Source organism: Chelonoidis abingdonii, chromosome 3 (genome assembly GCF_003597395.2).
Source record: "Chelonoidis abingdonii isolate Lonesome George chromosome 3, CheloAbing_2.0, whole genome shotgun sequence".
In the NCBI taxonomy this organism is placed as follows: Eukaryota; Metazoa; Chordata; order Testudines; family Testudinidae; genus Chelonoidis; species Chelonoidis abingdonii.
The window spans coordinates 83275581-83287993 of record NC_133771.1 but is presented as its reverse complement, the minus strand read 5'-3'; the positions used below and the strand labels follow the sequence as shown (position 1 = coordinate 83287993).

Sequence of the window (12413 nt, the reverse complement as noted above, 5' to 3'; positions counted from 1 at the left end):
ACTAAATGTGAAAGAAATTTCTTTGGCTCTGGCTGTGACTGTGTGATAGGCCAGGAGTGACCAGGGCTGAGACTGGAGGAGCTGTTGATCTTCCCTCTTTCTCCATGGTTTTACAATGGGGGAAGATATGGAAGGATCAGATTAGCAGTGTGCTTGCAAAATGCATGCTGTAATTGGATGTGTATTTGGGAAAGGGGATAAAAATAGGAAATTCTAAAACTTATTTCTGTACTTAGCTGAGGCTGTATAACAACTTTTGCTTTTTAGCCTCTTTCCAGATTTGCTTTTATAATGTAAATTGCTTTAGAGTTTCACAACTTAAGTTTTTTTTTCTAAAAGTAATTTGTAGCTGGACCACAGTTGTTGCCGAAAGAGCAGCAGGTCTCATCTCATAGGAAATGGGATAAAAAAGAAATCTAAAAAGCAGAGGAAATTAATTTATTCTGAGTATATAAAAGACCTCCATAACTACTTCCTTAGTATTTTTTTTCCAGCTACAAACTGCTTTTTAGTGAAAAGAGACATTTTTTTAAAATACAAAAGCAACTGGTTTTATAAAACTTACTGGTTGTAAACACCTGTTGGACTGGTGTATTTTCATGAGGCGAATGGTTGAAAGCCTTGGGCTTCACAGTGAGACTTGAGTCAGTGTCCCAGGAATGTGCACTTGTTATAGCTTATTGACTAAATGGTGCGTGACTTCGGTTCACCGGGAGAGTCTATATCAAAGGACATGTTTTGCTTTCTATGTCTGTGTCCAAAATACAGAAGATACGGCGAGTTTAAATTCTGCTGTGTATCGTGACTATAAATCTGTTTTTCATCCCTGCATTATTTCAGTCCCTCTCTAGAGGGCAATCTTGTCCCATAGAACAAGCAGGCTGAGGCAAACTGAATATTTGGATTTTGATTTTTATTTTCTCAGGTATTCCTGTAAATTATCAGGATGTGGCATCAATTGATCCAGAGTATGCAAAGAACTTGCAGTGGATTTTAGATAATGATATCAGTGATCTTGGGCTGGAACTGACCTTCTCTGTCGAGACTGATGTGTTTGGAGCAATGGAAGAAGTGCCTTTGAAACCAGGGGGTGCAAGTATTCTTGTTACACAAGACAACAAAGTGAGTGTTCAGGTTTATCCAGAAGTTACTGATAAGAACAATTTAACTGACCTGTGAGTGAGTAGAAGCATAAATTATGTACCTAAAGTAATCATACCCACAATATTAAAACGTAGCTGGCAAATGGTCCCCATTTCTATATGTCAGTAAATTGGACTCTTCTGAAGAAAGTTCTTTAAACAGCTCTCGGAAATTGTCTGTCTCCTCTTTTGTTGGAGTTTTTATGAAGAAAAACAAGGTAGAACTCAAATGAAGGACTCTTTAGAAGTGACATCATACTATACTGCACATTGTCAAGCTCTTGGTGGAGGGTGGGGGTGTGGGAGGAGGGGAAGTATTAACAAGGAACACCTGTGTGCCTTTCAAAAATACAGCTGTAGGTAATGTTGCTTAAGTGTTGCAAAATTCACTGTTAAACATGGCCTGTTCACTAAACAGTGGAGTATTTAAGGTGTGTTTGGGACAGAGAAGTGCAAAGCACCCAAAACTCGATTTGAAGTCAGTAGGAATTGTGCTGCTCAGCTTCGCAGACAGTTTTTGGTCTTAACGTTATCATTGAATAAAACACGATGCAAATTCATTCACTAAACAGAAAGGAATAGGATTTTGAAATAAACTTATTAGGCCTTTCATCTTTCAACAATTCCAGGCTTACTTTATGAGCCATAAACAAAGTTTAACAATATAACATTTTGATCTATGTAAAGCAGAAGCTGACAGAATTATAACTGGGTTAAAATCTGTGTGCTAGCGCAGGTGGGCCTAATACTTAAACACAGTACTAAAGCAAAGTCTGTTTCTGTTCTCTGTGTTAAATATTTTGTAAACAACTTGCTGCTGCTTGTGCTACAGAAAAACTAAACCTAAATTAAATATGTACTGTGTACCCTGTGGCTATAAACCTCTGAAAATTGAATGATATAGTGAAATCTAAAGAGAATTTCTTGGGAAAAGATATAAAGTAATGTAGACTTCTTCTAAAATTTAGTACTGTGATTTATGTTTCATGCTCTGCCTCCATGAAGAAAGTCATTAGTCTGTGGTGTGTAATTACCATAACAAGGGTTAAAATAGTACCCTTTGCCCAGCCTCTTTTTAAAAATTTAGTTCTAAATTATGACATAACTTACCTTTTTATTGAATTTTGTCCTTCATTCAATAGCTCAGTGTATGCTTCATACAGTCTTTAATGTTCAGTATCTGGTAATATGCCTTCATGCTACTGACACTTCAGAAATTTACCATTTGTGTTTTCTTCTTTAATCTTTCCATATGTATTAAATGGTTGTGTCGTGGTGGGTCTGTTACCAGTATAAGCACACTGCGTATGAATAGATTTTAAAAGAAAACTGTACTCAGTTTATTCAGTATAGTGGTCTGAAAGTTTTTCCATGAGAAGCATTTCCAACCATGTATAAATTGTTTAGTATATATGAAAATAGTTTTACTCAGTTTTATTTGTGACATTGAGAGTCTGGGAGTCCAGCATATAATCCTTTTCAGTGTTAAGCAAACGAGCATCAATATAGTTGGTATTAAAACTTTAACACTTTGTAGAAGAGTCAAGCAGACATTGTTCCAATCAAATTCTGTACTTCCTTTGCACTGGTTCTGACTTCAGCATACTATGTGTATTATATGTATACATAAATTGCATGTATTTATCTAGCTTTTTGTTGGTAAGATATTTGGCTGTTATATTGGCAAATGACCACTTGGTGTCATCATTTATTTTAAAATTTTGTTGTTTCTGGAACTTTGACAGTGAATCCTTACATGCATAATCTTCCTTTCTATCATTCAGATAACTAACAAGCATTTTATGAGACTGATTCTCCACTGTCTTGTGCCATTTAGCGTTGGTTTTCCACCCCCTTTTCACAGGTGTAAATAACTACACAATGCAAGTCAGTGGAGATTTGGCCCCTTTATTAATATTATAAATGAATGGAGTCAGGGAACAAATACACTGTTGCTTTGTTCCAATCTCTTTTAAATTCTTGTAGTATAATATATATAATATATATTCTTAGTTTAATATATCCCACAATAATTTGTGGTTTCAGTGTTGCCATTATAAAGTCTATCGTCAGTTTACAATGCTCTTTTCAATTTGAACGAAGTTGGAAATTTTGCTAACATGTCATCCCTAATCTAATATTTAAGTTTTTCTGTTTGACTTATCCTACAAGAATTTTACATATTTTAGTTTGATAGTTTTATGTACATTTGCTCTATAAATATTCTCATGTTACCTCCACTATAAATATAAATATTCTCATATTACCTCAACTCTGACGTGAAGAGATCACCTCTAGAGGTGATATTTCTATTCCCTTCTTGCCCTTAGCACCTCTTGATGTTGCTAATTGTTATGGTGATTTTTGAAATATGGATGTTAGTCCCTTGGGAATGTGGAGATTATCAAACTATTTAATGACACGGTAATACAAACAGCAGTTAGAGGACAATGACTTTTTTGCTCTCTACTGATCTGAGCTAGATTCAGTCTAATGCAGGAGTGGGCAAACTTTTTGGCCCGAGGGCCACATCTGGGTATGGAAATTGTATTGTGGGCCATGAATGCTCACGAAATTGGGGGTTGGGGTGTGGGAGGGGGTGAGGGCTCCGGCTGGGGGTTTAGCCTCTGGGTTGGGGCTGGAGATGAGGTGTTGGGGGTGCAGGAGGGTGCTTCGGGCTGAGACTGAGAGATTCAGAGGGCAGGAGGGGATCAGGGCTGTGGCAGAGGGTTGGAGTGCAAGAGGAGGTAAGGGGTGCAGGTTCCGGGCAGCACTTACCTCAGGCAGCTCCCAGAAGCAGCGGCATGATCACCCTCCAGTTTCTACATGGTGGGGCAGCCAGATGGCTCTGTGCGCTGCCCTGTCCACAAGCACCACCCCTGCAGCTCCCTTTGGCAGTGGTTTCCGTCCAGTGAGAGCTGCGGGGGTGGCATTTGGGGTGGGGGCAGCGTGCGGAGACCCTTGGCTGCCCCTCCGCATAGGAGCCGGAGGGAAGACGTGCCACTGCTTCCTGGAGCCCTGTGTAGCAGGGCAAGCCCCCGATCCCTCTCCCTGGTGAGAGCTCAAGGGCCAGATTAAAATGTCTGGGGGGCCAGACATGGCCCTTGGGCCTAGATTGCCCACCCCTGGTCTAAGGATACAGAGTCCTTGACTTTTAAATCATATGTCAGTTCTTGGACATACCTGTTCAGTAAATATTTTCTTAATGACCTGGATTTGTACTGTGTAACTTAATGACTCTGGCAGATTTAAAAAATGCCTTTTTTTAAAAAAGATCCAAAATGTGTAATAACTTCATACTGCAGTCTTTCTTCTCCAATAAGTTTAGAATTTCTTTCTGTAGTCTACAGTGTAATTTTTTTTGTAATTTAAGAATAAAAAATTGTCCTTTTCTAAAACTTGTACTAACATCTGTCAGAGGAGGAAAATTCAGTCTCTGAAGAAATTCATTAGTTTGTGTCCAGTAGAGGGGTACCTGTTGAAAAGTATTGTCATCCCAAGCAATTCATAAAGTCAGGGCCAGCTTTAGGAAGTGCGGGGCCCAATTCGAACATTTTCAGCGGGGCCCTGGCAGGGATGACTTAAAAGGCTTTTTTTTTTTTTTAAATATATTGCAGATATCTTTTGTATCTACAAATAAAAAGGGACATTTTCCATGGTCGTTTGCTGTGCTCTTTTGCTCATAGTTTACGTTTATGAACCCTGTTTGTGGTGTTTTCCCAAATTAGAGCCAAGTTACTTCCCTCCTTTTATTAAAAGGTTTTTTTTTGNATATATGCTGTTGATTGCTTATTAATGACCACCATTTCACATGTGTGGGTCCCAGCTGCTCCCTGCCCCCCTCATTGAAGCAGGTGTGCAGGGTTACTGCTCTGGGAACTGCAGGGCAGCAGTGGACATGAGGCTGGTTGGAGGCAGGGCAGGGGCTGACTGGAGGTAGGGTCTAGCAGCAGGCAGGGCAAGGGGTGCAGAGCTGGCTGGTGACAGGGGGGTGTGGGGTGGGCTGGCTTCAGTCAGGGCCGCAGGGGGATGCAGCAGGGGTTGAGAGGGCTGGAGACAGAGGAGTGCGGAACTGGCTAGCTTCAGGCAGGGGGGTGCAGCAGGGATTGGCTGGAGACAGGGCAGGGGGTGCGGGGCTGGGTGTGGGCAGGGCAGGCAGGGTGTGCAGGGCTGGTGTGGGCAGGGCTGTGTGAGGCTGGCTGGCTTTGAGCAGGGCCACAGAGGTATGTGGCAGGGGTTGGCTGGAGACAGGGCAGAGGGTTTGGCAGGGGCTGGCTGTGGGCACGGGGTGCAGAGCTGGCTGCAGGCGGGGGGGGCAGGGCTAGTGCAGGCAGGGCAGGGGGTGCAGCAGAGGCAGCTGGAGCCCCCACCCTTTAATAGCCCCCAAGGCTCCCGCTATTCCAGGGCTCTGGGGCTTACTTAAAGGGCCTGGGGCTCCCCTGCTTCTACCCCCCCCCCCGATCTTTTTAATAGCCACGAGAGCCCTGGAGAATACATGAGGGTTGGGGGGGGCTCCGGTGGCTATTTAAAGGATGGAGTAGCAGAGGCAGCTGGAGCCCTGGCCCTTTAAATAGCCCCCGGAGCCCCCTGCTATCCCAGGGCTTTGGGGGCTATTTAAAGGGCCCAGAGCTCCAGCAGGGCTGCCGGGTAGGGCTTGCACTCCGGCCGGGAGAGCGGGGTCGGGGGGCAGCTTGCCGCGCCGCGGCTCCGGCCGGGAGCTGCGGGGCCATGGAAGACCCTGGAGCAGACCGCAGCCGGGGTAAGTAAAAAAAAAAAAATGTAGAAGACGCTTAAGGCGCGGGGCCTGATTCCGGGGAATTGGCTGAATCGGCCTAAAGCCATCCCTGCATAAAGTCATGAGGCACAAAGGGAAAAAAATGCTAATCCAGTCTAGTAGAAGAGGAATGTCAATTGAGAGTGACACATACTTATTTAAAACAAAAATTAGTTCAGCAGATAAAACCTGAAGAAATTTGTATGGATGGTATTGAAATAGGATATACAATTTCAATAAATTAGTCTTTGTGGCTATCCCAACAATGACAACTCACAGGGTCATGTGCTCTCATGTGGCTTCATAATATGATCTGTGAGGAGCAAGATCGTGAACAAATGTCACACAGGAGTGTGCATGCTCGCACAGAAGTCTCAGCATGATGCTTGACCCTTTTTTCAATCACTTTTTCGCACCTGGCTTCCTCAGTGTTAACTTTTATTGATAGTTGTTCTCTATTCAGTCTATTCTATCTTTGGCTGTGTCTTCAAATATATTGTTCTTTATGCTGCATGAGGTGAGTTTCTGCTTATGGGTGTCTCTTTGAAGTGTTCTGTTGTCCACTCATACTGTGCTTTCAAGAGCGACACTCCAGAAAACAAAAGTTTTCTATGAGCTATGTTGTTGCCCACTCTGATAACATGATCTGTCAATCTAAGCTGAGCTTTGATCATTTACTTGGCCTCAACTGGCCTCAATTACTGTTTTGTTCTTTCAAGGATATTAATGTTTGAGACTGTCTTGCCTGTCAATTTTCAAAATAGAGTGGAGGCAGCATGTGTGACATTCTTCAAGTTGCTTACTGTATCTGTGGTAAATTGTCTGTGTTTCACACCTGTCTAAAAGGGATGCTATTACTGCTGCATTGGGTATTATAGGTTTTGTTAAGTGTTGGATGGTGTGCTGGGTGAGTATCCTATGGCAAAGTCTTCTGAAGGTCTGGCTTTCCTTTTATATTCGACTTCAGCTTTCATGTTAAGATAGTACTGCCCAGGTATGTAAAGTTATTGACAGTCTTTGGCTTAAACAATCCGTGGCAATATTTGGCTGGTGGTTGGTCGAAAGAAGGCTTATTTTTTTTTTTTTTCCAGGCTGATAGTGAGTTGAAACTGTTTTTAGTTGCCTCAGAGTACCTGTCAAGGATAAGCTGTAGATCGTTATCACTGTGGCTAAGTAGTGCACAGTCATCCACAAAAAGGGCTTCCTGTATGAGTTCCTCAAGAATTTTTATATTTGCAGTAAGCCTTTGGACATTGAAGACTTTTCCATCAGTTCCATACCTTACGAAGATGCCCTTTGGAAGGCTGGTCTTTGCGTAATTCAGAACTGCTACAAAGAGGAGACGAAAAAGGGCCAGGCTTGTTTTACTCCATTATATATGGGAAATTGTTTAAAAGGTCACTATCTGAGAGGGCTTGACCAGTCATGTCTTTGTGAAATTGATATATGATGTTGGCAGATTTGGTGGAGCAGCCAAACTTTTCTAGAATTTTCCAGAGGCTGTTTCTGCTCACAGTACTGAATGCTATTTTTAGGTCAATGAAGACAGTGTACAGTTCTGTGTTTTTGTTCATTTTTTTTTTTTTTTTCCTGAATCTGTGTGTCAACAAAAGCCAGGTCTGGTGCCTTGACCTGATCTAAATCCACAGTGGCTCTCTGGTAGAAACGTATCTGATACTGTTTTGACAAACTGATTGAGCAAAATATGGGTGTTGAGAATTTTGCTACTAACAGATAGCAGGGAAATACCCCAGTAGTTACCACAGTCAGAATTGATGCCAGTGTAACTGATCTTTGAAGCCCTGAGGAATTTGCTTGGCTTCCCATCTTTGATTTCATGTAGATAATTGACAGCATTTAGGCCTGCAAGTTTTAAAGATTTCATCTAGTATGTCATCTTTGCCAGGTGTTTGCCTGACTTCATTTGTTTGATAGCTCTTTGCGCTTCCTCAATGGTAGGTAGTTGGGCAATTTCTTCATGTATGGGGTCAATTCCTCTAGCACCTGTTGGTTGATAGTAAAGAGTGATTCCATGGCTCAGTGAAGTGTTGTACTCATGTTTCAGAGATGTCTCACTTGTCCTTGATTAAGGTAGATCCACCTGAATTCTTTAGTGGAGCTGGTCCAGATTTTGATGGACATACATAGCTTTCAGGGAATCCTAAAACAATGTTATGCTAGTATTGACATAATGCAGTATTTCTTCTGCTTTCTTTTCCCACCAGTTTTCCTGTAGGAATGAATGCAGTCTTTAACCCTTGGCTTGCGGGTACTTGAATTTATCTTTCTTTAATGTTGATTTTGTCATTTTGTCAAGACATACACATCATTCTTTTGCTTGAGGATTTTTTCATTGAACCAGTCCTGGTGCCATCTTTGATTTATGGCTAGAATATCTTCTGAGGCTTGAAGAATGGCTGTTTTGAATATATTCCACTTTTACAGTACATTAGTGGTTGATGATGTAATGTTATCAAACTTTCCCCTAAGTCTTCTCTTAGTTTTTCTTGAAGAAATGGATGTCTCTGCTTTGCTATGTTCAATTTTAGATTTAATATCTTCAGCTGAGGGGCAGCAGCATGTAATTTAAAAATGACTCTGATCATTGTATGGTGAGTCCAACTATTTGCCCCTTGCATTGCTCTGGTTATATTAATGCCACTTTGCCATATAATGACAGTCATTCAGGTGTCATTACTTTGATCTCCAGTGCATCCAAGAGGTTTTATAATTGTCTGCTTGCTTAAATACTGTGTTGGTAATAGAGTTCATGCTCAGCACACTTGCTGAAGTAGGAGACTATTGCTGTTCATTTTTCCAACTCCATTGGTCTTTATTACACTGTTTCAAGCCTCGCTATCTTTCCCTACTCTGGTATTAGTCTCCCATGGATAAATCTTTCAGTGACTTCAGAAAGCTGCTTCTAATGGCAAAATAAATGCCATAAATCCTTTCTTCCTCTGCTGTTTTCCCTTTCCAAAAGATTAGCCACCTCCTAGTTCAGCGAGCCCCAAACTTTTGACAGTCGTCCCCCGCTCCCCCTTCCACATCCCCCTGTCTACTTATAGCTGAGAGCGGGGATGTGGCTTGGAGGTAGGGAGGAGGGAGACACAGACAGGGTAAGGGGGCCAAAGGTGGGGCCGCAGCTGGGGGTGGGTCTGGGGCTGAGAGCGGTGCTGAGGCTGGGTACAGAAGCAGAGCTTCAACTGAGCTGTAGGGGGGACCAGCAGCTGGCCCATGGCCAGGTGCTGCTCTGCTCCCAGCCTTACCCCTAGCCTTCACCCCAGGCCAGGAATGGAGCTGTGTCCAATGGGCGAGGCTGGTGGGGAGACCAGGAGCAGAGCCACGTCAAGGCTGGCAATGGGGCCAAGGCACAGGGCCAGAAGCCAGGGACGTGGCTGGGGGCTGGGTGGCACTCCCTCCCTGCCTCTGTGGGGGCTGGTCTGGGCCCTGTTGCGCCCACTCTGGATGTTCCTCCATGCCCTCTAGAGGGGCACACCCCACAGTTAGGAACTCGGACAGAAGTCCCCATTCTCCAAGTCGTCTTTTGCTGAGGGCAGCCATATTGATGCTCCATCTTGCAAGTTCCCTTGCAATTAATAATGTACACCTTTCAGGTCTTGATGTGGTGTTATCTATTAGAGTCCGTATGTTCTATATCCCCATGGTGAGAGCTCTTGTTTTGCGTACAGAATGACCACGTGTGTGGATGATCCACCAGATGTGGTAAAACTGTCCAGATTAGAGTTGGGCAGGCAATATTATGGCACTTTTACTAGCCTCTTCCTTTATGGGGGTGAGCAGTGCTGTCTTAAAAGGGGCTATTCAGTCACCTAGGATGTTGCCTAACATCCTTGGTGCCAAGGATGAAGGTTTGTGTCTGACTTCCAGTATTCACCTACACCTGACACTTCACCACTTGGCATTGCTGGAGGATTTCCTTTCTATGATGCATGAAAGGCAATCTTGGTCTCTTGGCTGCTGAAGTCAAAGACCAGTGGCGTGAAGGGTCATAAAGACTGGTAACTTCATTAGCTACATTGGATAGCCACTGATGTCTTTTGTGCCTTGTCAAGCGGTGCATATTTCATAGAATGTCCCTGCAGTACCTTTCCCTCTGTTGAACCAAAAGGACTCCTCTGCCCTGTTCACCAAAGCAGACTTAGTACAGATTCATAGAGTCCAAGTCCAGAAGGGATCATTGTGATCATGTAGTCTGACCTCCTACATAACACAGGCTGTAGAACTAGAGCATATGGTTTTGATTTAAAAAATTTCAGTGATGGACAAGACACCATGACTTTGGTAAGTTGATCCAATGGTTAATTACTCTCGTATTTTACATCTTACTTTCAGTCTGAATTTGTCTAGCTTCACTTCCAGCCATTGGATCATGGTGTACCTTTCTCTGTTAGATTGAAGAGCGCATTATTAAATATGTTCCCCATGTAGATACTTACAGACTGTAATCAAGTCACCACTTAAACTTCTCTTTGTTAAGCTAAATAGACTCAAGGAGCTCAGTTGCTATGAGGAAAGGTTTCTGATCCTTCAGAGATTCTTGTGGCTCTTCTCTGAAGCCTCTCAAATTTATCAACCTTCTTGAATGGTGGATACCAGAACTGGACATGGTATTCCAGCCGCTGAGGTGAAATAACCTCTCTGCTCCTACTTGAGATTCCCCTGTTTATGCATCCAAGGACTACATTAGCCCTTTTGGCCACAGCGGCACACTGGGAGCTCATGTTCAGCTAATTATCCACCACAACCCTCAAATCCTTTTCAGTGTCTTCCCAGGAGAGAGCCTTCCATTATGTAAGTAAATGTTTACATTTAGCCCTATTAAAGTGCATCTTGTTTGCTTGTGCCCAGTTTACTAAGCCATGTAGATTGCTCTTTATCAGTAGCCTGTCCTCTTCATCATTATTTGCTGCTCCCCAATTTTTATGTTATCTGCAAACTTTATCAATTGTTTTGTTTTGTTCCATGTTGTTTAATAAGTACATTATAGTAAGAGTCAAGAACTTATCCCTGCGGTACCTCACTAAAAACACACCCATTTGATTATTTCCTGTGTACAGATACATTTTGAGACCTATCAGTTAGCCAGCTTTTAATTCATTTAACGAGTGACAGGTACATTTTATATATTTCTAGTTTTTTATCAAAATGTCATGTTGGGACTAAGTCAAAGTATACTACATCAACACTATTGCCTTAATCAAGCAAACTTATAATCTCATAAGAAAAAGATATCCAGTTAGTTTGATAGACTCTGTTTTCCATAACCCATGTTGGTTGATGTTAGTTATGTTACCCTTCTTTAATTCTTTCCCATATCAACTGTTCTCCTATCGTGCCCAGGGTCAATGTCAGACGGACAGGCCTATAATTACCTGGGTCATCCTGTTTCTTTTTAAATATTGCCACATAATGAGCTTTCTTCTAGTCTACTGGGACTTCCCTGGTATGTTAGCTTACTGAAAATCATCATTACCAATCCAATGAGCTCTTCAGGCAGCTTTTTAAGATCCTTGGATGCAGGTTGTCTGGAGCTGCTGGTTTAAAAATGTCTAACTTTAATAGCTGCTGTTTAACATCCTCCTTTTATACAATTTTTTTTATAGCTGCCTTCTCTTCACTGTTAAATCAGTTTTGTGGTTTTGCTTTTTAAAACCATTATGGCCTTCTTCCTCAGCTGAGGGATTGTGGCTTTTTGGACATCTAGAAAAGTATTCTTAAGCCATTCCCAGTCCCATGCATGTTGGAAATGAGTATTTCCAGAGGTGTGTCTCTCCCCCTAGGTTCCCTCAACCTAGTTTAGCCTGCCATTCAGTGGTGTCCTTGGAAGAGACTGGAATCTTGGTTTACTTAAGTACATCTTCACCCTTCTCCTTTTGCATGCACTTCACAAACATTTAACTAATCATTCATCTCACTCTTACGTTACTACTACTTTTACACTGAAAAGAGAATTTCTTCCAATTTTGAAGAAACTACCAGTTCCTGTTAGAATAAAGTATAAGAGATTTCTCTGAAATTGGGCAGCCTTTCAAAATAGGGATATTTTTTAAATGTTGTCATTTTAGACTTATAGTGGAACCTCAGAGTTACGAACACCTCGGGAATGGAAGTTGTTCGTAACTCTGAACAAAACGTTATGGTTGTTCTTTCAAAAGTTTAGAACTGACCATTGACTTAATTCAGCTTTGAAACTTTACTATGCAGGAAAAAAAATGCTGCTTTTAACCACGTTAATTTAAATGAAACAAGCACAAAAACAGTTTCCTTACCTTGTTAAATCTTTTTTACACTTTCCCTTTATTTTTTAGTAGTTTGTGTTTAATACAGTACTGTACTAAATTGCTTTTTTTCCCCTCTGCTGCTGCATGTATCACTCAGAGCCAAAGTTGATTTAACTTAGTTTTGAGAAGTCTTGGCATAAGTTTAGATTCCCAAGTAGAAAGATGCCTGTATTGAGTAAAGAGAATGTGTTA

At 42.0% G+C, this 12413-nt stretch overlaps 1 protein-coding gene across 3 annotated transcripts in view; it reads left to right on the top strand.

The window, feature by feature from the left end:
• The window catches only part of HACE1 (HECT domain and ankyrin repeat containing E3 ubiquitin protein ligase 1), an 84858-nt gene that overhangs the window by 62412 nt on the left and 10033 nt on the right, over window positions 1–12413 (top strand). For all 3 annotated transcript variants that reach the window (XM_032783571.2, XM_032783573.2, XM_032783572.2), the window contains one exon: window positions 926–1122. In XM_032783571.2, the coding sequence (XP_032639462.1) occupies window positions 926–1122 (197 nt within the window). The remainder of the gene's footprint in view (window positions 1–925; window positions 1123–12413) is intronic.